The following is a 26,805-nucleotide window of genomic DNA, read 5'->3' as shown; positions in this document are numbered from 1 at the left end:
AAATGACATGACTTATGTCCTTACATCAGACATTGTGATGTCAATCATGCCATTTGTGGAATGATGTCAGGACATATGCATCATCATGCTGATGTCATTGTGGCTTGCTACTTGACACTGCTGCGGGTAGATTCAGGTTTAAGTTACCACTTTTCTATAGAACTCAATAATGTTTGCACACAACATGCCAAGCCCAGGTTAACAAAACATACTTCCTGTGTTAACATGCAGTGCCCAAATAAACCAAATTATGATTTAATGTGATAGGCCTGATTCTCACAATATGCTAAGAAAGGGGTGGGGTTCCTACAACGTTAAACACCACAAACTACTCAACTACCTTGTAGCCTAGCCTAGTGAGTTATGCAAACCTTGTCCCTGTCTTTGTGGAGAATATTGACATGTAACATTCTCAATCCACTGTGGCCCATGTAAAAGTGGTGCTTTCTGACTTCGTGTCAAATCATTTTGAGAGAAGTTTAGGGTCTTTTTATATTTACGTTTATATATTTTATTATTTTGATTTTATGCAGTGTTTCTCAACCTCGGCAACCTTAAGATACATGGACTTCAACTCCCAGAATTCCCCAGCAATATATATTTTTATGTATTTCCAGGAAAGGCAGAAAAGATATGCAAGGAATGGAATAAGTATTAAGGAGACCTTGAGAAATAGGTTAAAGGGACAGGGAAGCGAAGGGTGTCAGCGACAACACGGTGGTCCATTTGCTACACGGAGTGCAAATTTTCCTGCCCATCGAAGTGAACGAGAACCACGTCCAGAAGGACCTCATGAGCCACGGAGCTGCTTTAGGGATTTGCCTTCCCAAATATCAAAAATAGCTTACGCTGCAGCGCCAGACTCTGAGTCTGGTGGGTGTATTGTAGTTTAGGATATCTTGCAAGCAGGCAGCTTGGAAGTCTCTGGATAATAATTTAACTTTCTTTTTTTAATCCAAAACGCAAAGCGCTCAGCAGCACGTTCCCCCGCACCAGTTTGGGAAGGTTTCCTCACTGAATATAATCTGCTGGCGCCCCCTGGCGTCCCTCTCACTAACTGAATAGGTCACTTTAAAAAAATACTTTTTGCAGCTTCCGACCAGCTCCAAGGGCAATTCAGTTTGGTGGTCAACACGGCCGAGAGTTTCCCTAGTCCGTTGCCCGGCCTTGGGCCGTGACAGCGCTAGAAGGCCGGGGAAACAGTCTGGGCTGTTCTGCGTTAGGCGCCGGTGAGTTGAAAGTGCAGGGGAGGAAGGGGCTGGGAGAAAGCGCCGGTGCTGGGGAAGGGGCGTGAGCGCGCGCGGACGGGATGTGACTTTTGTAACGCTCGGTTGCTTTTTCCTCAGCAGTTTACGTTCCTATTACGGAGGGAAGGGGCGGGTGGCTCGCCTACTTGCACATAAAACAAGAACCATCATTTCAAAAGTAGATGATCGGCGCGGATTGTTTATTTATTGCAAAAGAGGAAGGGGACGGAGATGGAAACTCCAAAAACTGTGTTTGCACGACGCGCATATCTGAGATTAACCGAGCCAGTTAATCCAATTCCCTCTATTCTCGCGGGACTCTGGACCGTAAACTAACCACATGACCTGAATTTGCGCAAGACACGAGGCTTCAATGTGGCTGGCTAGCTGGTAGCTTGGTGCATCGTGCGAACACTGCCTGAGAGCGGTAAAATGTAGAGAGCTGGATGATAATTGCAGAGTATCTGTAAGGAGAGAGACAAAACGAGGTGCGTTGCATTGCAAAGGAAGATTCGCTGCAATATCCATGCGTATACTCCACAAGGAGAGGGATTAAAAAATGGAAGGAGGGGGCTTTGGCTACTGCAAACAGGCGTGAAGGATTTGGGCACCTCAAAGAAATTGTTGCTGCTGATGCAGTGCACAAAGTCTAGGATGCCCAAGGAGCAGACTCTTTAAGATCTAAGCAGGAGAATCAAGGAAGGTCGAGGAGAAAGATTGAGCCTGGAGAGAAATGCACATTCCAGGAACTAAAGGAAGAGCTTGTGCCAAACCCTATTCAGAAAGGTAGTTTTGAAGGGTGTTCAAAAGGAAACATTGACTTATGTATTTATATAATCTCTTTGTCTACTGTCTTTCAGTTCAAAGACCTGTAGGAATGTAATGAAAACCATACAGTAATGTGGAATTCAAAATACAGATAAAACAATCCAATAACATCAATTTTTAAATCCTTTCATATTGGAAACTTTTCCCACAATGTAGCTTGGAACAAGTTAGGTTTACAAGTTAAGGACGCTGTGGCCAATTCATGCTTTTGGGAAAGAGTTCAAGAAGAACAGAGCCACTACTGAGAAGGCCCTGTTTATTTTGACTGCTCTTTGGCTGGATATGAATGGGAGGCCTTGCGGCTCTGGCAGCTTTGCCCGGGTTCCAAGGGTCCTTCAGATACGGTAAGTCGGGATTTCTCAGCCAGGTTTCTGTGGTAGCCTAGAGTTCTGTGAGAGCTCACTAGGGGTTCCCTGGGAGATCATGATTTATTTAAAAAATCATTTCAAATTCGGGGAACTTCACGTTAAAGAGGTAAATTTCATTCTTCATTTTCTTTAGTTTAAGAACACTGTTAATGCATATATACAGGCCTATACATGCAAGAAATATAATATTTTTGTAACTTAAAGCCTATATTTGAGCCTGAATGTGCAAGGGTTCCCCGAGGCCTGAAAAATATTTCAAGGGTTGCTCCAGGGTAAAAAGGTTGAGAAAGGCTGCAGGAAGTTGACTGCCACCTCCTCAGCACCCAGAGGTAAAATCTGCCCCTGTAGATTGAGCCTGGAAGCAGTGTTGCATTCTTGGAATAGCTGGCTCCCACGAGCATCTTTAGGGGTTGCATTCCATACTGTTCTATGGGCAGCCCCATAGAATGAGTTGCAGTAGGCAGCTAGAGGCTTATCCTGATGCTCTCCCTACTGTGGCATAAAAGCATTTTACTCACCATTTTTGTGGGACATGTCGTGATGCCACCTCCACCTCATCCCCAGCCTGCCGTTTGGGCACTCTAGAGCCATCGACAGTTCTATTTTGGTAGAGGTGGTCTCCTTTTCCCTATACAAAACAAGGTATTTGACTATCTTGAGCCAATCAATTAACTTTAAATAAAATTTTATTGGTTATGGAAGGAGAGGTGATCCTCCTGTCATGTAAGAAAATAAAGAGGTTTTTGTTCATAAAACAGAAGGTGAAGGTTGCAATGTTCAACTCTCTCTTTGTAGTTTTACACAGATAGAATGGCCAATCTTCACCCCCCTGTACCATCCTCCTGTGACTGCTTCGTCTCACTTCCCCCAGCCTCTTCTGTCAGAGAGGTCATTTTTGGCAAGAATTCAGACCGGCCAAAAGATGAAGTTCAGGAGGTTGTCTATTTTCCAGCTGGATGTCATGCCAAAGGGACAAAGGTTCAGGTGAGTTGAAATCAGGGAAGGGGGAGAGGATTGGTTGGAAGGGTTGTTTAGGCCTCATCAGCTCTTTGCTCAGTACAGGAATCCAAATAAAAGCATGGCCCACCACCTTCTGGATAATTAGTTCATCCACCATAGATTGACATGCTTCTCAAGTCTGATGCACTGAAGTCTCTAAGATGAGGCAAGAGCACAACACATTCCAACTGCTATCAAGAAAAAAATTAATGAAATCCATCCAGAGCAGTCTTGTAGGATAACACGTCCCATCCTGATAGGAAGGCTGCATTTAGATGCAAGGATAAATATTTTCGTCTCCAAGAGTAGCATGCCAGTAGAATCAGCTCTTGCTCTTTGCTTGTGTTTGTACAACACAGTAAGTAGCTGTTTGCTTAATCATGTAAAAACAGCAAAGTCACCCTCAAATTGAGCACAACTCTTAGTAACCTATTTGAATACACCTGTGTGGTTTCCTTGACCTGAGATAGAAGTTTGTCATTGCATTCTTCCAAGATGGGACTTTGACTTAGCATGTGGTGGTCATCCAAGCTTGGAGATTAAAGCAAGAATTAAACTATCTTCGGAGTTCTGGTGGATGTGGCTTGTGGCAAAATCTGTCTTTCTCCATAGTGTACATATATCGAAGTGGATCAGGTAGAAAAGACACATGCAGTGATCCTGAGTCGGCCTGCGTGGCTGTGGGGAGCTGAAATGGGTGCCAACGAACATGGCGTCTGCATTGGCAATGAAGGCGTGTGGAGTCGAGAACCAGTTGGGGAGGAGGAAGCCTTGCTGGGCATGGATTTGGTCAGGTAGGAAGCAACGTGATGTGTTGCTTAACTTGTAGAATCCACACCCAACACCTGCATATTCTCTGCCTCTCTGTAGCAGTGCCACTTTGGCTCTTCACCACAATGCTGTGTCGTCACTGACCATCATGTGCTAATGTTGCCTATCCTTCTGGCCTCCTATCAAGTCAGCATCTAAACTTGAACTGCCTTACTACTGATCTGATATGAAGGCAGGCTCAGACAAAGGCCACATTCATACATCAACCATGGTTTCTGAATAAAGAGGCTGAACTCTAGGCTCAGAAGAGTAAGTTTGTATTTGGGGGCCACTTTCCCATCTTTGCCTCCCTTTGAGGTTCTGAAGCAAATTATTTATTTTCTAGCCTTGTCATTTTGCCTTTCAGTAGAATAAGTATTTGTAACTAATTGCATCTACCTAACAGTCATATTGTGACGCTGTTGGTGACATTTCCTCAAAAATTTAAATGTGTGCATTAATCCTAAAAGATTGGGGCAGGCCAGCAATGCAGGTATAATTGCCAGATACAATCCTGCATATCACCAGGCATTGATCTGTTCGTGCCTGCATCATGCATTGAGAACTGAGGTTTTCAAGGGACCTAGAACAGACTACAAAATATGGCTGGTTACCTCCCTACACTAAATTTGATTTTAAAATGTGTGCTTTTTCTTTAACTTTGTGCCCAGGACAAGCGTCTCCCTGTGTTCCTGGATCTGGAGGCCTTGTTTGAGATCACTCATGCTTTAGTTACCTCCTGGTGGGACTATTGCAACACCCTCTACACCTCTACACGGCCTGCCCTTGAAGATCATCTGGAAGCTGCAGTTGGCCCAGAATGCAGGGTGTGAATAGTTATGGGTGCAGTTCAGTACATCCATGTAATATCACTATTTGTCAGCTGGTCCCTGTAGGTTTCCAGGTGCAATTCAAGGTGTGGGTTATCACCGATAAAGCTTTACATGGCACAAGACCAGGTTATTTGCAGGATCACCTTTCCCTGATTATTTCTGCACATCTGCAGGCTGACACCATCCCACATACATTAATAGGATAGGCACACTTCAGGTCCCTTCCTTGAAGCAATGTTACCTGATGGGACCTTGGAGGTATGCCTTTTCTATTGCAGTGCCTGCCCTCTGGAATGATCTCCCCAACCTGTTGACTTAGGCCAAGATGATAGGCGATCCTGCTTTGTGTGGTGTAGTGTATACTGATCATCGAGGATGATGATGAGATGATGATGATATTTTTATCCCATTATTTTTATATATATAACTCAAGGTGGAGACATACCTAATACTCCTGCCTCCTATTTTCCCCAGTAACCCTGTGAGGTGGGTTGGGTTGAGAAGGAGTGACTTGCCCAAAGTCACCCAGCCAGCTTTCATGCCTAAGGGAGGCCTAGAACTCACATTCTCCTGGTTTCTAGGCCAACACCTTAATCACTACACCAAGCTGGCTCTCTTAATTGTTGTAATCTTAATTTAACTGATATGTAACTGCCCAGAGTTGCATTTGTGCCAGTTGGGCACCCATACAATTTTTCTTAATTAATTTTAATTAATTTTAGGTTAGCAGTTAAGAAAACTTAGCTGAGTTTCTCCAAGCCAAAGTAGAATCAGCCTTGAATAGTACTCAGATGAGAAGCCACTAAGAAATCCCAAGGCTGTAGGCTGGGCCAGGAAATTTTTAAAAAATCAAGAAAGAAGGTAGAGCAAATTTGACAAGAAACCATATGGATGTGTCCATGATGTCACCAACAGCTAACTCCAACTTGAAGGAGACTCTAGTCCAGTGTTTCTCAACCTTGACAGCTTTAAGCTGCGTGGATGTCAACTCCCAGAATTCCCAGTTCAATATATGTCAACTGCCAGAATTCCCCAGCCAGCAAGCTTAAAGCTGCCAAGGTTGAGAAACACTGCTCTAGTCTGACTAAAGCCAGATGGGCTTTGGAAGGTATTTTAAGATGTAGTGGATTGCTACAGAATGTAGGGAATGTTTTCTATTGCTCAACCAGGGGAGTTAAGAAAAGATTAAAATACTGTTGCTGTCTTTATTTATTGATCAAATTTATATCCCTCTGCCATCCTGTACAGGCCCTATCTTCCTCATTCTCCCCAAAAGACCCTTTACCATATACACTGAAATAATAGATGCTTTTAAAAAATATTAATATACTAATTAAGCAGTTGCTAAACATGCTTGTGATGTTAACAATGAAGTGCTGCATTTCAGACTGGGTCTGGAGAGGGGTAGAAGTGCTGGTGAAGCAGTCCGAGTCATAACAGCCCTTCTGGAGAGTTATGGTCAAGGGGGCAGCTGCAAGGAGGCACCAACTCCTTTTGTCTACCATAACACCTTCCTCCTGGCAGACCGTACCGAAGCCTGGGTGTTGGAAACAGCTGGGCGGTTTTGGGTGGCTCAGAGGATCCAAGGTGAGCATTTGATTTACTTGTTTTTAAATATAGGAGGTAGTGTGAAATATTAGAAGGGTGCAAAGGGTTCTGAGTTCAAAGTGTGGTGTTCCAACCTTATCAGAAGTGTCTTACTCTTGTTCTAACCTTGCTAGAAGCAATCAGAATCCTTAACGGCTCCATTTTGTGCTTGGAGCACATGGTTCAATCTTGAGCTATAGCTGTTTTGAGTGTGGAACATTTCCAGTAAGGTTAGAACAGTCCATCTCTAAGCCAAAATGTGCATATCCCATCCACCACCTTGACCTGAGCTAAAACAAATATAAATTTGATAATAACATCAAATAAAAACTATTTTGGCAGTAAACTTCTTGCTTATGTGAGAGAGAGTTCCATTTCACTCAGTGGCTTTATTTCTGAGTAGCCATGCATAAGATACAGGCTGTAAAATTTGTGCCCTCCTCTTTGCCAAAACAGGCTTTTTCAGTTGTCATTTGACATTCCATTACGAGGATAATAAGTTCTTCCTGGGCCGTGGGGCTGTTTGAAATCTCAGCAAGCAGCTTGAAAATTGAGAGTCATACAGAGCCCTACTTTTACAGTCCTAGGGCTCAATCTGACAGTATTACAAACATTCCTCAGCACAGTTGCCAAATTTGTACCATGACATCCTGCATTTCAAGAAGGAAAATTATTTAATGTTGTTTAAACTTAAAGGAAAATCCAAATACCCCTTTGCACACAGACAAAAAATGAAAAATCCTGCTTTGCCCATATACGGGATGTCATCCATCTATTTCTTATCCTCACTCTACTTTGATCCCCTCCAAGGTTTACTTCTGTACCCAACCCAGCAAAAAGTTATCCTTGGTTGAAAACGTGTTCGTGTATGTGTGATGTCAGGCAAGTTACCGTAAAGATAAATTAAGATCCCTGTCTCTTTGCCGGTTGTCTTCTCTGACTATAAAGGGTGCATGTGTTGAATCTTCCCTGGGAGATTCCCGAATTTTGTAACGATTCTCTTTCAAGAATTAGCATCAAATAGAACAAATTGATTTATTTTCTCCATAAGTATTTTTCTGTTTTCTTTTGGGCCTCTCAGTGCTATTTGAAGCTGAGATTTCAAAGTAGGTTTCTGGTAGAATCTAAGAGAAAACAACTCTTCCTACACATATACGCTGCTTAGTCATTTCTTCAGGCTTTAAACCAAGATGTTACTGGAGTCCAGCTCTCATTAGCTTTACAGGTTGCTGATCTGTAAGATCAGGGAAATGGCATTTACACCAAATGAGGCTAATGACAAATGTATAATGGCAATAGTAAATCCAGCCAATACTGTAAACATAGGACATGACTGGCATCTGAATCAAATCTTGCTTAAGGTAAAGGTTTCCCTTGACATAAAGTCCAGTCGTGTCCGACTCTAGGGGGCAGTGCTCATCTCCGTTTCTAAGCCTCGGAGCCGGCGTCCGTAAGGACCCGTCCATGGTCATGTGGCCAGCATGACGACACGGAACGCCATTACCTTCCCGCCGAAGTGGTACCTATTGATCTACTCACATTTGCATGTTTTCGAACTGCTAGGTGAGCAGGAGCTGGGACTAGCAACGGGAGCTCACCCCGCCGCGCGGTTTCGAACCGCCGACCTTCCGATCGGCAGCTCAGCGGTTTAACCCGCAGCACCACCGCGTCCCCCTGCTTAACGTTACAGACCTATTAAATTCAGACTTAATTCTGAATATATGGACTTAAATTTTTATATAATAGGGCAGATCATCTAAAACCAGCTTAGTTAACAAACTGATTTAAGCAGATCGTTACAAGTTATTCATTCTTTCTTCACAATATTTAAAAACCTTTAGATGTCAGAGTTCCACTCTAGAAGAGACATTCCTTCTGTGTGAGATGAGAAAGAAAAGAGAATGCCTCTTCTAAAAAGAAGCCAGCTACAACTTAGCATATAGGGGGTGGCTGTGCCAGCAGTAGAGCCAATTCCACTGGTTTAGTAAACAGTTTTGTCTTTCCTTCAACCACACAGAAGGTGCCCGGAACATTTCCAACCAGCTAACTATTGGTACTGACATTACCAGTGAACATATGAGTCTAAGACAACATGCTCAAAAGCAAGGATGGTGGAATGGTCAAGGAGAGTTCAATTTCACAGAAGTGTTTTCGCTCATCCATCAGCCCATCCGCATGGAGGCAGCCAAAGCTCGGTATTCTGCTGGCCAGCAGCTGCTGCACCAACACTCAGGTGCGCTTTCAGAAGATGTGAAGGGAAGGGCATTGGAGGTCAAACTCTTTTGGAAATGGGGATCTGAAGGAATTGTGTCCTGCTGCTTAGGGATTCCTTCTAGCAATCTTCCCCAGCCTTGTTCCCTCCAGTGCTTTGAACTTCAACTCCCAGTATACTGACTGAATCAGTCTAGGTAGCTCTGAGACAGCCTCTCTGAATTTGGTGCTCTCCAGATGTGTGGGATTCCAACTCTCAGAATTCCCAGCATGACCAATTTTGGGAGTCGAAGTCCAACACTTCTGATAGGCACCACATTGGTGGAAAGGTGCTTTAGCACCACCCAATTCTCCCAATCCCAGCTCAGCAGGAATGTGCTGGACTGTGATAGCGCAGAGCAGCCTCTCCTAATTTGTGCCCTCCAGCTTCAGCTTTCAGTATTGGCTACTGTGACTGGGAATCCTGGGAGCTGAAGTCTTAACATGTTTGGACATCATTTGAAGTCCATTGCAGCTGGAGGGTGGTGGGTTTTTTTGCAAATTGTGCCCTGCCCATAACATCTATCTACCTTCCTCTGTGCCTCCATTAATTGTTCCCCAAATCTACCATGGTGCCTTTACTAGTGGTACCTTCTTTTCAGGTACATATGAATTCTAGCAACTTTAAAAATATTAAAAAATTAAAATGATGGGATGACTGATGTTCTTTCTCCTTTGGCATTCATGTAACATTTGTTATCACTTAGGGCATATTACTGCTGAGACAATGATGACCATCTTAAGTGACAAAGCCAGTGGGATCTGTGTTGATTCTGAAGGTTTCTGCACCACAGGAAGTATGGTGTCCATCCTTCCTCAAGATCCCCTTCTACCTTGCATCCATTTTTTCACTGCCACCCCGGACCCTTCTAGGTGAGCAGCAATTCTGTTTAATGAGTCTCAAATGCATATACGTAGGGCAAAGCCAGAATTTCCTCCCATTCGTGAGATGGCAAAACAGTATGCCAGCATAAATTCTATTGCCATCACTGCAGATTATTCTTCTGCCTTGGTAGCAAAGCTAACAAGTGAGGCTCTTCCTTCTGTTTTAAACTAGCATTTTCCTTCTGTTTTAATGTGGCCCAAATTAAGGAAAGTAATTGGTGGATTCCACTGGCTTTGTTCCCCTCTCACCCCGTGTCACCAGCTAGTGGGAATAACAGTCCTTCTGTTTAACATGGGTTGGGGTGGGGATGGGTGAGCATAGTCAGGTACTTAAAATAGCTAGTGTGGCTACCAATTGATTTGCCCAACTAACAGATTGCAGACATGGAGGTGTTCTGTACCTGTTATCTATCTGAATGTTGGGCTTATACCCTTCCAAACAAGCATTAAACCAGTGTCCAAAAATAGCCTGGCTGACAGGTTGCACCCATGGACACCAGGTGAAGCAGGAATAAACAGCAGTGAGCAAGCTCTGTCCTCAACCACTGCTGCATGGGAATGGCATGAGTGGTTGTGGCTGGCAGCACCCCGAACTAGCCTATGGAATAGTCAAAATGGTATCCCCACCCCCACCCAATACTTAATAAAAACAATAAAAAGTAAGGCGATGTGAAATACTTCATTGATAGAGGAGCCAGAAACCTATAATGGGCTTATTGGTGACAAAACCAGCAACACAGAGCTGGCAGACCCCAGGTTTTGTTTTTTGTTTTTTATTGTTTGCCCCAATTTAAATTGTTCTATGCAGCACAGGAATGGCACTCTTGAGAGAGCTAGCCCTCCATTTTTAAATCCATGTTTTAAAAACAGTTCAAAATACTGCTAAACTTGTGTAAATTAGGAGGTTGCATAAACCCAACAAGTGCTTTGGAAAGGTTTTTTTATTTTTATTTCTAGCATTTTTCCTGTGTAGGGATGTGCAGGGCCTGCTTTTTCGTTTGGTTGCGACAGGAATTAACCAACTGGCTTGTTGCCCAAGCCTGGCAAGAAATTACCTAGGCAGATGCTGATGTCCATAGAAAGCAGTGCCCCAAAACAGGAGGGGCAAGAGGGGGGTTTCTCCAAAAACCTGAAGTGGCTGGAAGAAGCTGGGCAGATCCCAGTCTCAGATCACATCACATGAACCACACTGTCAGTGAAGTGTGCAAAATTGTGTCAGGAAAAGAGGGAAAATGCTACTTTAAAACTGGAACATTTAGCTCCCTCCATGGTGGGCTGAGGATGACACAAAGACAGTTTCGTGAGAACGTGTCATATAAAACCAGTTACTGGGACATCTTTGTGCCTTTGTTAGTATCAGACGTCTCACAACAATTAGGACTGGAAACAGTGTATCCAAGAAATGAGTATCTCTGAGCTCAGATTAGTAAGATTTATTAGGGAAAAAAGTGACAGCACATGAATTTGGGCAAGTATTTTCACTTTCAAATGAGACATACCTATCAGTAATTTAAAGCAGCTGGAGTCTAATTTATTTTCTTGTGCTGTTTTGGTGCAATGAAGCAGATGCTGGTCTCTCTTGATGCACCTACAAATTGTTTTGGAAATGGCTGCTAACCTCCTTACCACTGTGTGAAACAGCTCTCCCAGTAACATGAGAATGAGCCCAAGTATCTTCCTGCCAACCTTGGCTTTTCATAAAGTTCCCCTTGAAGCTTCAATACATGAAAAATATCTCTGAACACGTTCAAGCAGCATGTTCTTTCATTACTTTGGCTGCAGCTGAAAGGAACCAAGCAAATGTTGGAGCAGATACTGTTCATCTTTTCTAGCCTTAAGCCATTTTCTTCTGTGCTTCAGATTGCTTGCTGCACATATGTGAAAAAGAGCAACTACTATTTCTGCACCCCTCATGTAAAGTTTGGGTTATATAACTCTAGTCATGCATAACCCAAGGACTGCTTGTGTTGCACTGCTATGTTGGTCTTTTCCCCCTGCCCTTGCTCCCTGTTCATGCTTTAGAGAGTTTAAATTTTTAAATTAATACAAATGCCTGACTTGAATATTGCACCTAATGGACTTCCTTTCTCTCTTCTTGGCAGGTCTATCTTCAAACCGTTTATCTTTGTTCCCAATGTTACTTCCTTCCCTCAGGTGAAATCACCAAGGTTTGGTGAAAAAGACCCCATTAGGGAGACTCCAAGATTTCAAAGCCGAGTGGACCGTCGGCATGAACTCTACAAGCAACATCAGTTAGCCTTGGAAGCTGTGGATTGTAATCAGGTGAACTTCCATGTGTTTTATGCAGCCCTCACAGCTTTAAGCTGTCTGGCTTTACCTCCCATAGAGGCCAGTATGGATGGAATTGGCAGGAATTCAAATATTAGCTAAATCTTGAAAGGTGAGAGCTGCTGGGTTGTGGAACAGATGGGCCTTGGACTGCTCCTCTACTGGGGGCATTTAAGCAGAGGCTGGATTGGCATTCCATAATTGCATCATGCTTTGTAGAACTAGCATTGAGCTTTGACCAAATGACCTTTCATGATTCCATCTGTGTTTGTGATATTGTTTCAGATAGCTTGGAGAATTGTAGCAAAGAAGTTGGGAGTCCTGGTGGGACATGTGCAGTCCTCTTCACAGTTGCTTTCAAGATTAACAAATTTATTCTGGCATAAGCAATCTGATATTTTGGTTGCAACAGCCAATCCACAGGCACAGAGCCTTCTTGCCTGGTGTGAGGACAGCCTGCTAGATGTTCCCAGAGAACCTGTCCATATGCCACTGCTTGTATCTCATTGTCCACTGCAGCTGAGGCTGCCCTTGAATGGCTTGAGGCATTACCGAGAAGCTTTAAAAGAGCCATTATTGAAATAGCTCTCTTTTCTCTTAAATACCTAAAAACCCTGTGTTTCCATTAGAAAGGACCATCAGTTAAAACAGGTCAGGAAGAACTAAGTAAGTTTTTTTCTTTTGGTAGAGTTCTGGGCGTTAGAGCAGGAGGTGGGAATACATGAATAACTTAGGAGTAAAGATGATGATGAGTTAACATGAGTCTTGTAATTTGTTCAGTACTGCTTTTCCTTCTAGTCTCTATGTTATTTTTAGGTTGTTCACCTTCCTATCTGTAGTTTTCTGTGCTTCACCTCAGGATTTTAAATGGGGATGGGCTAGGATTTGGCTCCACACCCTATAGCACATTGCATTCTCCTGGCATTTTGTGACAGCTTTTGGAGTTCATCTGCTCCAACCTGCATCAGGCAAAGATGGGGAACAATCCTGTGATTAAAAACTGTGTTTTATAGTCTCTGTTCATATACCATCCTTTCTCTCCTCCCTTCCCAGCAGGAACATCAGAGACTGCAGGAGGCTATGAGAAAATTTCAGCAGCAAGTTCTGGAGAGTGTGGGAAACATGTTGACAGACTCCATCACTGTGAAACCCCAGGAACTGGCTGGCCTCTTTTGCAATTCTGTGGATGCAGAACTCAAACTGTATAGATGATGGAGGCTTAATGGGCAGGTGGGTTGGGGCTTAATCCTTGTGTTACTGACAGATTGTCTGAATCTTCCCTTCTTAGGGTACACCTACATAATGATTCTGAGCCAGTTTAAAAGTAGAGCCAGATCTCTGGGTCTCACATCAGCAGTACTGAAGAGCGGAATTTATTTTCTCAGTTGCCGTATAGATGAAACTGGAGCAAAGCTAGCGTTTGTTTTGTGTTTTTTGAGTTTGTTTCTTCACTGAAAGGAACATTAATTTTTTGAAGGCTCCCTGCTCTTGAGCTTTAGGTCCTCTAAAGGAACTATTAGTTTGATTGATTTGCACTTATCTGATCAGTAGCTCAGAGAAAAATTAGCAGTGATGAAACTGATAGGCGTTCTGTCATTTTCTATCTTCTCTCTTGAGCGAAGTGCAAATGTCAAGGTATTTCCTTCCCTCCCTCCCTCCCTCCATCAGGGGACTTCTTTTGGTACATGTCCTGCAGGAGCTAGAGGTGAGGCATTGACTTCTGTTCCTAATTCTCAGCATTTCAAGTCAGCTTACGGTTTACCCCTAACTCAAGATAATCCATTTGTAAGCAAATTAAAAAGCACCAACCCCAACACAGATCCTAGAGGAACTCCACTGCCCATTTATTCCTACTTATTTCTGTCTTTTTAGTTTGCAATCCGTAAAAGGGCAGGTCCTCTTATCCCAGGTCTGCTAAATTTACTCAGCCTTTCATAAGTGCTGCTGAAACTGTCAACTCTAGAAGGTTGGTGAAGGATTTACCTTTGTGGAATCTCTGCAGATTTTCCTTCAGCAAGATTTTTTCCACTGTGTCAGATGTATTTATTGCTTAGTTATTTTTCTTTAATTACCATCTCTACCAGTTTGCCTAGAACAGATGTTATGTGACAAACTCATAACTTATGGGATCTCCCCTGGGTCCCCTTTAAAAACTGGTGTCACATTTGGTTACCTTCCTGTCCTTTTTTCTCAGTAGAAGTGTGTCCTGCAAGTTACTGTGCAGACTACCCATTTTTCTAGTTTTCTGACCAGCAATCATATTTCCCTGTCTGCCCCAACAACTCATAATTTCTTGTTTATTTAAAAAATGGACAATACTTGTCAAATGAAAGAAGTATATTTGTTTGATAAAATAAAGAACTGCTTAATTAAAAGAACACTCCAATAAATTATCATTTCTTTATGTTGTTCTTTGCAGTTTTAGCTGCGCTAGATATCTCACCTTTTGATATTTTAAGCTGGGTCTGGGTTGTGCCTTCATTTTTCCCCTTTGGCGTATTCAGTCCTGCATCAAGTGCTGGATTCACTGTTCTTTGCAGTGAATTCAAAGCGGTTTGGTGCTCATTTTGAGGCAAATTGTTGTTTAGAACAGGGGATCTTGATTCTGGCGTACTTAGAGCTTCAGGTCTACCTTCATTGGTGTTGAACACCAGCTGCCTCAGATTCTGCCGCTGTCTCAGCTCTTCCAGGCGGGCTTCGTGCTCCCTCATTGCTATCTCTCTTCGCCAGGCTGAACGACTAGTAAATTCATTATGGAGATTAACAAAGAAGTCTAGCAAAAAAAAAAGAAGAATTAGGACAAAGTTGGGGTTGCCATAGTCCATTCAGAAAAAAATTACCTAGCTGTTCTCAGCAAATTTGCATTGAAGTTGCAGAATTGGGAAATGCTGCAAATTACTTTTGTTAACATGGATGCACATAAGCAGAAGGTGCATGCTCAAGTTACTTCACCAGAATTCTTCACCAGAGCTACCAATATGTACAGAGTGTTCCTTCATTGAGTGCTGACTCATTAAGCTTTGGGTTATAACCAGGGCGTCCGTCAGAGGAACCAATGCAGTCTGACTAAATGTCTTGCTCAGCCTGGAAGTTGCTCAAAGTCTCCATTGTCTCTTATTTTAAGAATAGCAGTTTTAATAGTAATATTAAACATGATATAAATATAATTAAAATATATGTAATTTATCTTCATTTAAAAGCTGATAATAATATCTACCAGACCTTGTTTTTTTCTCTTCTCTTTGGGAATAAAAGAGAAGTTCTTTGGTGAAGATAAATGTCATTACAATTGAGAATAACGAGGGCTATATTTATAATGGTTATAATTTTTTACTGTGCATAATATTTATTGCACGTATATTATGGCTTTCAACCAGTGTCCATGATTTTCCCTTTCTGTACTGAAAGTCTTTGCTTCCACATTTTTGTAAGATCCAAAACCTGGCCTTGCAAGTTGGGATACCTTTTTCTGTGCTCAGTGGCTGAGAGAGCTCTGGACAGTCCTCACAGTCACTCTCTTCTGAGCTATTCTCCTCTTCATTGTTTTGGACTGTGGCTTTCTGGTTAGAGATGCCTTTGTTATCCAGTTCTATCAGATGGGGCAGGGCTGCCAACACAGACTCCCTAGAAATGGAAATACAAGGCTGATGAAGTTGGGGTCAAATTAAAAAGTTCATCTCCATGCCCTGCTCTTTGGTGATTAATCAAAGCAGGAGCCAAGATGTTTTCTTTATACTTCAAATGTAAAGATTAATATCTACCAGACATTGTTTTTTCCTCTCTACTTTGGGAATAAGAGGTTCTTTGGTGAAGATAAATGTCATTACAATTGAGAATAACGGCTATATGTATAATGGTTATAATTTGTATGGTGCATAATATTTATTGCATGTATATTATGGCTTTCAACCAGTGTCCATGATTTTCCTCTCTTGTTTAATCCTCCCAGTGAGATGCAGGAGTGTGGTTCATGATTTCAATGATTCAGTTTTGTCTTGTTTTAAATGAAAGAGATGCTATATGTTACACCATCTGGCCCAGAAAGTATTGCTTCATTTCCCCGTATTCTAAATTGATTCAGAGCACCTTATTTACTAATGTCTCGTGCCTTATTCTATGATGTTACACATTTATATGCGGGGCAGTCTTGGTGATGGGGTACTACCTTCCCCAACCTAATACCCTCCAGAGATGTTGTACCAGTTCTTATACTTACGCTGGCAGGGATTAAGGAAGTTCCAAGTTCAGCCTGAAGGGCAAGCAGCTAGAAAAGATAATTACAGGATGAGTTGTTATGAATCAGTATGATCTGTTTTCCTGGTTTTACCTGTAGCCTTTTTGATTCATGCATTTATTTCCAGTCAGGTCAAGGACTGCAAGGTTCAGAGGCAGCTCATCTATATAGGCCAGAAGGTAGAAACAGGGAAGCTGGTGAGAGTGCAAATAAATACAGATTGATGGTAGGGGTTTTTTGGAAATTCAGGAGGCTGGTTCATGATTTAATTAGGTATTACTTATTAAGCATAAAATACAACTATTTTAGTATTGTATTAAATTGCTAAATACTTGACAAATCTGGTTTAATCTTACAAATCAAAGTGAAGGGCTGAATTTCAACAACGTAGTGTTCTATAGTATAGGTCCATGTAATGCTTTCACAGCCCATGGGAGAATATACGTATAGGTCAACATTGCTTGATCCAATTCCTCTAGTTGTAGAGGCTACAACTCAGTTCCCTGATGTTTGATGATTAATGGTTATTGAGAGCTATGGTTGTAATCCCAACATATCAAGAAGACACCAGATTGAGGATGGCTGGTATAGATGGTGAAGATGAATAGAGGAATAGTTAACTAACCTATGTCTAGAATATCAATGCAATTCTGTGAAAGATCCAGAAACTTCAACTTGAGGAGAGACTGAAGGTTCTCCACTCTGCTGATGTAATTCCCAGCTAATGATAGAAACCTAGAAGCATGTGAGAAGGCAAGACATTGAAGTTGTAAAATCCTTAAGACTAAAACAATAGTAAGACGCTGCCTTTTAGAAAAAGGCAAATATACTGAAACCATGATGCACTAATGAGTGATGATGTCATAAAGCATGAGATCTACTTCTCACCAGCAGATAGACAGAGTTGCAATCCAACTTTTAAAACCAGGTGCTGTCAGCTTCCCTTTCATTACCTGTCTGGGCTGGAAATCAACTACAAGTTTTTGATTCCCATTACTGAATCCCTCTGTCTTTAAAATTGGCCTAGTTATCACTGAAGTGATAAAATACATTTCATTCATGTAAAAAATTAGCAGCTCAAAAATAAGGTTCCCAGCTTTCTAACCATACTAGTTTTCTGTACTGAATGCTTTTAATTTAAGGGTGATCACCTGCTGATGTAGCATTTATACACTAGATACAGGCTTATCTTGAGATAAACAAGCCTAGAGAAAAGTGGGCTACTTTTTGGCACTGAAACCCATTCTAGTTCAAGTTGTTACATACACGCATATGCACACTATACCCTCTCAGTTATTTAGCTGCAGATTAGTTTTCCAAAACTTCCACAGGAAATTGCTCAACTGGCGAGCTGATAGAAAAAGCTGGAGGGACTATGTGATATGTGAACCCAGCTATACTTAGTTTTATGTGATAATAACAAAATACGTAATTTATATGAAGTGTTTCATCCATTGTTGTCATTCAGTGTATGTATTTTACAGCATTTTATCACAACCATTTGGACTTAATCTGACACACATGGAATTCTTTCATTTCCATACAAACTAAGGATGATTTTCCAGCTTCTTCCCTTTTTAATTTAAATCATGTCAGAAAAATGAGAAATATCACTTACTTCAAGTTTGGAAAGCAGCTTAAGTTTTCAATTTTCTCTATTTGATTCTAAAAATGAAATCAGCACAAATCTCAACATGTTATGAAATGCAGGAATTGGGAAAGTTTCATTTACTGTATACAAATATATGTGCTTAGCTTTGAGTCGACTTTGGGAAAGGAGTCTTTCTCCTAGCTGCTGTTTTCTACAAATGTTAGATCTTTGCACAATCTTTGAGACACCTAGGTAGTACTGGGTAGTACTATTTTGACTATATAAGCAACAGTGATGTCATCCCAAACATCAGAAATAATAGGAAAGATGGACAGATATATGTGTTTGTGGACATCTCTGCTGCCTGTTTTCCTGGTGCTGCACTGTTATATGCATAAAACATTGTAGGAGGTATTAATTAAAATGGCAGTCTATCTTTATTTTGGAATGACCCTACCCAACCTGCATCCAAGTAAAACATTTTGCCTTTCATGGCAAGAAATAAATATTGGATTAAGTATTTGATTTAAAATAAAAGTAAGATCAGCATCAAAACATTCTAATTCACCCTGTCAAGAAATCTGGATTTCTCCTACATGAGTTCTGCTAAGGAAATATTATTGTTTTGTGTGTATCTTCAGTAATCCAACAAAAAAAGGAAACAGACAGGACTCTGAGGACATAAACCATCATGCTAAAACAGTGATCTGTCACTACTTCCAGTTTCTCCCTGCATAATGATACACTTTCAGGCCCAGTCTTGAAGTCTGAAATATTTTAAAACAGCCTTCTCTAATCCAGTGCCTCCAATTGTATTGGACAATTCTATCATCCCCACCCAACATAAGTTCTGTCATTTTAGTCAAAGGGAGTTGGGAGACAGCTAATGGTACATAGTGGAGGCACATGCCTTGATGCCAAAAGCAAGAACATTACTTTTCAAATATAGTGCTGTATTCAATAACAAAGAATGTGGCAGAGCATGTTACCTGTTGTAAATAGATGCTATGGACCTGTTTTAAATCTGGTAGGTCGGCAATGCAGCTAATTCTCTCCCTGTCTAGCCGTAGGACCTGTAGAGAAGTCAAGGCTTCAGATCTGGAATTGGAGAGATGTTTTTCACAAACATTATACCCTTTCTCCTTTCCCCCATCCTCCCCCCTCCCCAAAGTATTATCAGCACCTGAAAGAAAACTTGATATCAATTTAAATAATAGGAATACTCACATCTTCTCTGGGTCCTCTTTCTCCACCAGCATTGTCACATTCCTCTGGACAATGAGAGATTTTGTCAAGCACACTCCTCCAGTGGGGGATCTTTGTAAATTTGCTGAAAACAAGTAGACAAGGATTCTGGTTTATCTGGGTTTAAGTGTCAGGGTTAAGGTGAAGAAACAACCCTGAGCCAGGAATGAAGCTCTAGTCTTTATTGTTTCTACCATACAAACAGAACCTTGCCAAACAGCAAAACTAGCAGGCTGTAAGGGAAAAACTCCAGAAACTCTAAGGCGGCTCCTGTCTGACCTTCCTGGCTGGGCACCCAAGGTCTTCTACACTGTGCGTGCACTTTTCCCCCTAGAAGGGGCCCCCTCCTTCCTCTCCTGCAATCTCCATAACATCAAGTCAGCAAACCAGCTAGTGTGTCATGATAAAAGCAAACCTCCCCTCCTCATTGTGGTTATTGTTTCTAACAATGAAGGTTCCTATGGAAGATCTTATAGAAAAAGAACCCTAAAAGGAAATAAAAAACATATTTCCAAAAGGCCATAAGGAGGAAGAAGATTCTTATTTTTGTATAGAATCTTGTACTCTGATTACATCTCTGCTTATAAATTGTATTGTATAGCTTTACTTGTCAGCGTTTTTTTTTTGTTAGTGCTGGAAAAAACTATCTGAGACATGATTACTTTTAATGAGAGTCAGATTTAATCATACGTAAACCCATTGAAATGAATGGGACAAATTAATCGTGATTAATGTAAGTCCCCCTGATTTCAATCAGTCCACTTTAAGAGAATAAATCTCACAGGAAGTATGTAAGAGGATGAGTAATTTGATTGATTTACCAAACAGAAAAAATACGATTCCAAAAAGTCATCAATGTGATTCAAAAAAAGAAAATACAGAAAAGTGAAAACAAAATGTAAAAGAAAATTTAAAAATGATAGGCAGAAATGACTAATTTAATTAATCTTATCCATGCCATGAAGGGAATAAACATATAGTCTATAGATGAACCAAGATACATTTATTGGTTTGATGGTTGAAGTTTTCTGGGGCTTAGATTTTAGATTTAATGAATGTAGAAATGTAAAATGAGTGGAGCCACCATGAAGCCTCAATTTTCTTTCTGGATGGGAATTGTCACAGAGAAGCAGCCTGGAACTCATATGACTTGCATAATAATGTTTGCATATAATTTCCTAATCAAAGCAGGTATCTTTAATCATTAAAGAAGTGTTAAATGGTCTGAAGCTTCCTTTTCTTACTTTGAACTGAATGTGAACCATTCTGATTTGTAAACTGGTGATTGAAGTTTGCAGCCATACACATACTGTTCAGTGATAATATGGCTATATGGTTCTTTTTCTATATTGTCGTTTTTGTTGTATGCTGTCCAGAGTCACTTTGAGTTAGACAGCCTTATAAATCCATCAAACAACACCTGGATTGAGAAATCCTTTTTAGTCTTGAAGCTTAGCAACCCCCTCTCAGTAGACCCTCAGGCTCCTAGCTACGCGGGGTTTGTATGTGTCCTCTCATGAAGTCTTGTGTAGTAAGATCACAATGCGATTAGATGTCATCATTGTTCACAGATCTAGTATTTCAGGGGCATGTTATCTTCCTTAGAGCACCACCGTATGGCCATACTGGACAGATCAACAATTGTCATTTCCATTACAATATGGCAGCAATTTCTGGCTTAACTACTCAAGCTCTTGGATCTTTCACACATGCTACATATTACAAAGAATCAAGCCTTCTGCAAGACTTCCCCGTTTTTCTCTTTTGCACCCAGACATTAACAGAGGGGTCCCCTTGCTGGAAGATTTTCTTCCCTATGGTTTGTTCCTTGTTCAGGTCAAGGCACCAGACACCATTCAGAGTTCAAACATTTATTTAGCACACAAGGCAAGAGCAGGCCCCGTGCCAGGGGCGCAACAATCTTATAGTCAATATAAATTCAGTGACCTTATGTCGTTTATTATAAAGGACAGCCCTTTATTTCAGAAAGCTGACCTCTGGATTTATTTAATTATTTTCTTGGTTGTGCTCTTGAATTTTCCTTTGTAAAGCAAAGTTATTGTCCTAACAGCCAGGAAACACGCTGAGACAAGGAACTGGTCTCTAATGTTTATTGCTAGTACATAACAGGAATCCTAACAAACTGAAGACGCGTGGGAAAAACCCAGACATATAAACCCCAAAGGTTAAGGCGGTCCCGATCTGTCTCTTTGAATGGCTGACCAATTCCTCAGTGCTACGCATGCGCTTAACAGTCTGGATGGGAGCCCCCTGCTCGCCATCCTTACTCATGACAGTTATAAACTGACATTTTAAAAAAAATGCTTATAAATCTCAGATTTGCCCCCTTTTCAGGTTAGTCTTATTTTTTCCAAGAAAATATGGTCACTGTAGGTATAAACAACTAGTTTGCGCATGCCTGATTATAAAATTCTCAAGTTTTACTGTTCTAATAAAGCATAGCCTGATTTCTAATTGGTGCGTCTTATCTCTGTTGCTTTCTTCTCATTCTTATCTGTCTACGTGACTCTTTCGCTCCTCTACAATGGTGAAACACTAATTTCCGTTCTAAAATGGCATTAGCTGAGCTTTCTAATAACTGCTGTCCAACACCTTGAACTTTTAAGACCCCCTCAAAGCGGTGGACTTACCTCCCGGCATGGCTGATGAAGAATCGGGGTCCCGGTAATACAGTCGCCCCGAAGCCCAAAAATGAATGTCAGTCTGCCTAGAAATGACAGAGACTGGGGAGGGTGCCTGTGACAGCTACAGTTTCAGAATTTTCATGGCAACGGTGTGCAACTAGCATGAGGAGAGGGAGTGGGGCAAGAATCACCATAGCAACCTCTTGCGTTTACTTAGCAACCGTAGGGAAGCAGCCATAAGACCCTCTTAGGAAGGGCTGGAGATATGTGTGGGTTTCTCTTTAGCGGGGTGCGAAAGGCTTTGTGGTTTTTCCCCAAAGCTTAGCCGATTCATTTGCTTAGCAGCAGCTTGGAAAGAGAATTTGTAAGGATCCCTTATGGGTGTCGGTTTCCACGCAAAGACTGATGGTGCCTCCTTAGCAATATCTATGGCAATAATATGCCTCTAGCTTTCCAAAGTTGCTGAGGTTGAGAAATACTGATCTATGATGAGGCAGGCTTATCCCATCCTTCTTACAACTGAAGCGTGGCACCACTTTCTACGGGTGCCACTAGCAACCCCTACAGTTAACATATCTGCAGAAATCCGGACGATCTCTAGATGTCAGCAAAGAGATAGGGTTTTCCTGTATCTCTTTCCAGCCATCTAGTCCTCGTCCAAATGTGGGCAGCCAAAAGAGAGAAGCTCTTTTGTTTTCCCCAGAGGTTGCCGCGAAAGGCGGTTTGGGTGAATGAGATTTGGGAAAGAGGCTTTACCAGTACAGTAACTTATATTTTAATTCTTGTATTATTGTATTTTGACTTTTTTATTATAGTAATTGTTTTTATTTTCTTTTTAACTTTGATCGCCGCTCAGAGTCGCTTGGCGAGATGGGCGGCCATACAAATTGGAGAGGGAGGGAGGGGGAGAGAGACTTGAGGAAGGTGTGAGCACGAGACAGCTTCTCACTCCTTCGTTGCTAGGAGACAAGAGTCCTTTTTCTCTTTGGGGACGGATAGGGCTGAGAGAAAAGGAGTCCTTCCCCTTTAAAGCTCCACTCCCATGATGCTCTTTTCTGGTTTCCACGCCTTTTGGAAATGGCCGCTGTTAGTGGTTGGGGTAAAAGGGTCTGTAAAACTGGTAAGGGAAATGAAATACCGGAGGTCTTTTCCGCTTCCTGATTTTGTGGCTTGCGAATCACTTCATCTTGCATGCGCTGCGTGCTTATCTTCTGTGTCGTAGAGATCTAGCAGCTAGCACTGCAGCTCTCCCTGTTGAAATTCAGACTGAATCATTATTTTCCCCATCTTTCGCCCATCTCGCGAGAATACTTAGCTGGTTGTAAATTTAGGGCTGACATCGTTTAGACTGCTAGATTATTCAACCATTCGTACCTCTTTAAAGCAGAGGGAATGAGGTATGAAGGAGCTTTTGACAGCAGCCTCTCCTGTAATCCGGAGTAGTGCATGCAGTCTTGGAAAAGTCAGACTCAAGCAATTTACCTTGCCCTTCAGTTTTGCGCAAATGTATGGTTAAATTCCCTTTGCTGAGGAAATTTCATTGGGCCCTATTCAAATGATGAATGCAGTTGCCCTCTTCAGAAGAAAGGGTAAAAGTCACAAACAAAAAGGTAGGCATATTATTCCCAAATACAGGTGCCTCTGAGTGTATTTCAGTCAGTTAAAATTCATGATACGAGATTCATCAGTTTTTTCCAAGCAGGTTTAAATATTGGGAAATACTTCATGGACCACATTTGTGTATAATGCTGTACAGTACACTAGTTATGGACAAGGTATCCAAAATAAAGTTTTTTAAATAATTGTGAAAGGAGGCAGTTTGAACTTCCTATTATGATACTTAACACCTAATATAAGTAGTTCTTCTGTGTTTTGTTTTCTATAAATTGTCCATTAATTTATAGATTCCAAATTCTTAGTATTTTATGTCCATACAGCTAATTAATAATTAATATTCTCTCCCCCTAAACATAAAATAACTACTGTTTCTCCAGTGACTTGTGGAGAGCATTACCTTGATCATTGTAAATAAGCATGGGGCTAGCTTGTATTTAGTTGTCATACTGAAACTGCAATTTGTGGGAGTCTGTGTGAATGGATGGAGGCATTCAGAGCAATTTCTTTTGTGGGTCCATCTAACTTGAACGTTCCTGTGACAATGCGTTCCATGAGCTATTTATGCCTGGTGGTGCTTGCTTTTTGCTTATTTTAAATCCTCTGGCAGTGGTTGGTTTTAAAAAGTAAGGAACTGTTTTGCTTTATTGCCACTTAGGATTTTGGAAATATTTCATATTTTCCTATTTACCTTCTAAGTTAAACAACCTCAATTATATGTCTTTTTTGAATGTAAGAGACCTTTTCTCATTTTTGTATTTGTTTTCCAATTCAATTATATACTTTTGAAAATGGGATTTCAAGTGATATGTTAAATCTAGACTCATCATGGATTTATTTAATAGTAGAATGATGCTTGTTGTTGTACTATTTTTCTTTGTCCTAAATCATTCCTGAAAGGTTCCCTTGTTGAGGATACTTCAGGATAACAGAAGCCAAATCTGGATTGATTGGTTGGTTGGTTGGTTGGTTAATCAAATTTATCACCACCCATCTCCCCCGAGGAGGGATTCTGGGCGTCTTAAAGGATTTACCTTTAAGCTGGATTTTATAGGCAAACCACTAATCATTCCAAAATTGAATACCAGTGAGACTTACTGATTAGTAAGGTGCAACCTAAATACCTCACTGAAAGCTTCAGTATGAGGAGTTTTGATTTTCAGGGGTGTTCTTGAAGATAAAAAAAATGTTTTCCCTCTGGTTGGGGATTCTTGTTGCTTCAAATCTTGGAAATGAGCACAGGACATCTCTGATTATTGGAAGCCTTCCTTATTAATCACAGTCTTTTTGCTTAAATGTTTTATACTCTTTGCATGAAAACAATACAAAATCATATTTCAAAACCAAGCACTGCTATTTTGTACTTTCCAGTTCTGATGCTGAGTACCATGATAGCACACATGTACAAATGCATCATAGTATTACATTATATTAGGCCCTGTAACAGTTTTTATCTGTTTGTTTTGGAGTTTGCTTATTTATTTATTTATTTATTTATTTTGTTTCAGGATGGAACATAATTCTATGTGGAACTATGTGCTCTTTAAATATTGCTTAATCTTTACCATCTGTTCATATCACACTACTGAGGATTGTTTGTATAAATTGATCTATATATTACTGGACTTTTAGTTCTCTGTAGTATTAGGATCCTCTGATCCTTCCTTATGGAGTTATTATCTTGGAAATGGTAGGCCTACATCTGGGAATTGTACTATAGTCTGATTCTCCTGTTTTTCTGTTGCTCTAGGCTGGCTGCCCACCCTGCAGCTTATCCGCCATGGCTCCAAATCTGTCACACGCCACTGGAAACCGATGCACATTATGAGGGAAAAGCTGATGGCAGTGACTGAGTACATCCCACCAAAACCTCTGATTTCAGAGACCTGTATAAAGCCCTATGTCATTCTTCCTAAGGAAGTAATAGTATTCTTCTATTCTGGGATGGTTGGGATGATGTAGAGGCCCACTTGTGGTTAAAATTCTTGAAAGGCTTTTTACACTTTGCCCTTCATAGTGCTGCCAGTTGTGGAAGGGTTCATTAATTTCTGTCCTATAATGGACAGCCACATTATCTTAATGGTGACTTAGGTTTCTGATGCTATGCTCTTTTCCTGACCTTTGGGACATAGTTAATCTGTGCTGCTTTTCAACTGTAAAGCCATAAAGAAGGATGCCTTTCTCAAGAAAATCCTGTTCAGGGAAGATTTTCTGGCCAGCCTTTTAGATCTTAGCCATCTTTCTTATCATGTTCAGGAAAGCATTTGCTTGACTCAGATGATAATTAGTTGAATAGATCACTGTTGGCTTTCTCATTGTTTATTCAATATGTTTTATGGAATGTTTCGTTAATATAAATTGGACCTTGCCATATATGGCTATATAGTTTAAGATATAAGCAGAATTGTGGGCCCGGGATGAATATAGAAATAGCTAAACAATAAACTGTACACTATTGGCATATAAGTAGCATTGCTGGAGCCACCTTGTGCTGGTGACTCACCAAAGATACCCCACTTTTGAACAATTATATGGCTATAACACTGCTTTGTGCCACAGTTAAGTTATACTAGTGTTGAAAAGCAGAATTCAGTAATCTGAATATCCCAAGTTTACTTATATTTTGACTATGGAAATAAGACTGAATTTGTTTTTGCTCAACAGCAGGAAAATCTAATCTGTCATATCCCCATCCAAATAGAAATTTTGCCTTCCTTTGTGACAGAATGACAGCTCAATCCCTGCAGAATCTGGCAACTTGATTTCTATTTGTTTGGCTTAACCTTACACAATAAGAACATCAGAAACACAAAAGTCTGAATTTCCCCCACCTCCAAAACATTGGTAGAATCTATATTCTTGGATATGTTACCTATTTAATTTTCAAATCACAATAATTCTAATGGAGGTTAAATTTAAATCAAGCTTCTGTGCCTTGTTAAGTTTGAACAGAGTTTGAAGTAACATGCTCCTGGGCAGGTTGACAGGTTTAATTTAATTAATTGATATCACAGAGAGAAAAGGCTAAGTATAAATAAATCAAAATTCTAATTGCTTCTCAAAAAGTATGAGTAGTTGTTATAATCAGAGGAACATTTTGGTTTGTATTATACTACCTTGGAATATAATTCAGAATTTTTGTTTCTGAAGCCCACAGGCATTTTGAACTACAGAATATACTGTATATCTGCTTTGAATTTTTACTTGTCTGTATCCTCATGGTTGCAAATACATTTTTCCCATTTAGGAGACTGGCTATGAAAGACTGTTATTGCGTCAACTGAAACAAACATTCCTTGAGAATAAAATGATTGTTGTGTGCCAATACAATTACATTCCTGGAAATGATATGATAATATTGAGGCATCGGCTGCGAAAGT

The 26,805-nt window shown here is 40.8% G+C and overlaps 2 protein-coding genes across 5 annotated transcripts; one reads left to right on the top strand and one right to left on the bottom strand.

Moving 5' to 3' along the window:
• The first annotated feature begins 1,135 nt into the window (after positions 1–1,135).
• SCRN2 (secernin 2) lies at positions 1,136–26,805 on the top strand. 4 transcript variants are annotated; one of them, XR_010067809.1, is made up of 9 exons: positions 1,136–1,229; positions 3,239–3,427; positions 4,055–4,236; positions 6,473–6,672; positions 8,690–8,905; positions 9,630–9,795; positions 11,910–12,090; positions 25,176–25,345; positions 26,673–26,805. XR_010067809.1 is itself a non-coding variant. In XM_063300774.1 (9 exons), exons 2-8 carry the CDS (start codon positions 3,254–3,256, stop codon positions 13,306–13,308), a joined length of 1,278 nt encoding a protein of 425 aa, XP_063156844.1. In that variant the 5' UTR covers positions 1,136–1,229; positions 3,239–3,253; the 3' UTR covers positions 13,309–13,326; positions 25,176–25,282. The 4 variants fall into 4 exon arrangements, 3 of the variants coding, with proteins under 3 accessions (XP_063156844.1, XP_063156842.1, XP_063156843.1); XM_063300774.1 differs by lacking the exon at positions 26,673–26,805 and adding an exon at positions 13,150–13,326 and having other exon boundaries at positions 25,176–25,282; XM_063300772.1 differs by lacking the exons at positions 25,176–25,345; positions 26,673–26,805 and adding an exon at positions 13,150–14,486.
• LRRC46 (leucine rich repeat containing 46) lies at positions 14,469–22,061 on the bottom strand. Its single transcript, XM_063300775.1, has 8 exons — positions 21,818–22,061; positions 19,149–19,251; positions 18,911–19,019; positions 17,949–17,995; positions 16,956–17,065; positions 16,424–16,493; positions 15,560–15,720; positions 14,469–14,869 (listed from the first exon to the last, which is right to left on the bottom strand). The coding sequence occupies exons 1-8, from the start codon at positions 21,825–21,827 to the stop codon at positions 14,490–14,492; spliced, it is 990 nt and encodes a 329-aa protein (XP_063156845.1). The 5' UTR covers positions 21,828–22,061; the 3' UTR covers positions 14,469–14,489.

The sequence above is a fragment of the Candoia aspera genome, chromosome 4 (assembly GCF_035149785.1).
Source record: "Candoia aspera isolate rCanAsp1 chromosome 4, rCanAsp1.hap2, whole genome shotgun sequence".
In the NCBI taxonomy this organism is placed as follows: Eukaryota; Metazoa; Chordata; class Lepidosauria; order Squamata; family Boidae; genus Candoia; species Candoia aspera.
This window is presented reverse-complemented; position numbering and strand designations above follow the sequence as displayed.

Excerpts from the sequence above, each read along its gene's own strand:
- SCRN2 (XM_063300774.1), top strand. The coding sequence starts at position 3,254 with ATGGCCAATCTTCACCCCCCTGTACCATCCTCCTGTGACTGCTTCGTC. Across the intron at positions 4,237-6,472 it reads CTGGGCATGGATTTGGTCAG|ACTGGGTCTGGAGAGGGGTA; the intron begins GTAGGAAGCAAC and ends GCTGCATTTCAG. Across the intron at positions 6,673-8,689 it reads GGTGGCTCAGAGGATCCAAG|AAGGTGCCCGGAACATTTCC; the intron begins GTGAGCATTTGA and ends TCAACCACACAG.
- LRRC46 (XM_063300775.1), bottom strand. Across the intron at positions 16,494-16,955 it reads CATTGATATTCTAGACATAG|ATGAGCTGCCTCTGAACCTT; the intron begins GTTAGTTAACTA and ends TGGCCTATATAG. Across the intron at positions 15,721-16,423 it reads ATGAATCAAAAAGGCTACAG|GGAGTCTGTGTTGGCAGCCC; the intron begins GTAAAACCAGGA and ends TTCCATTTCTAG.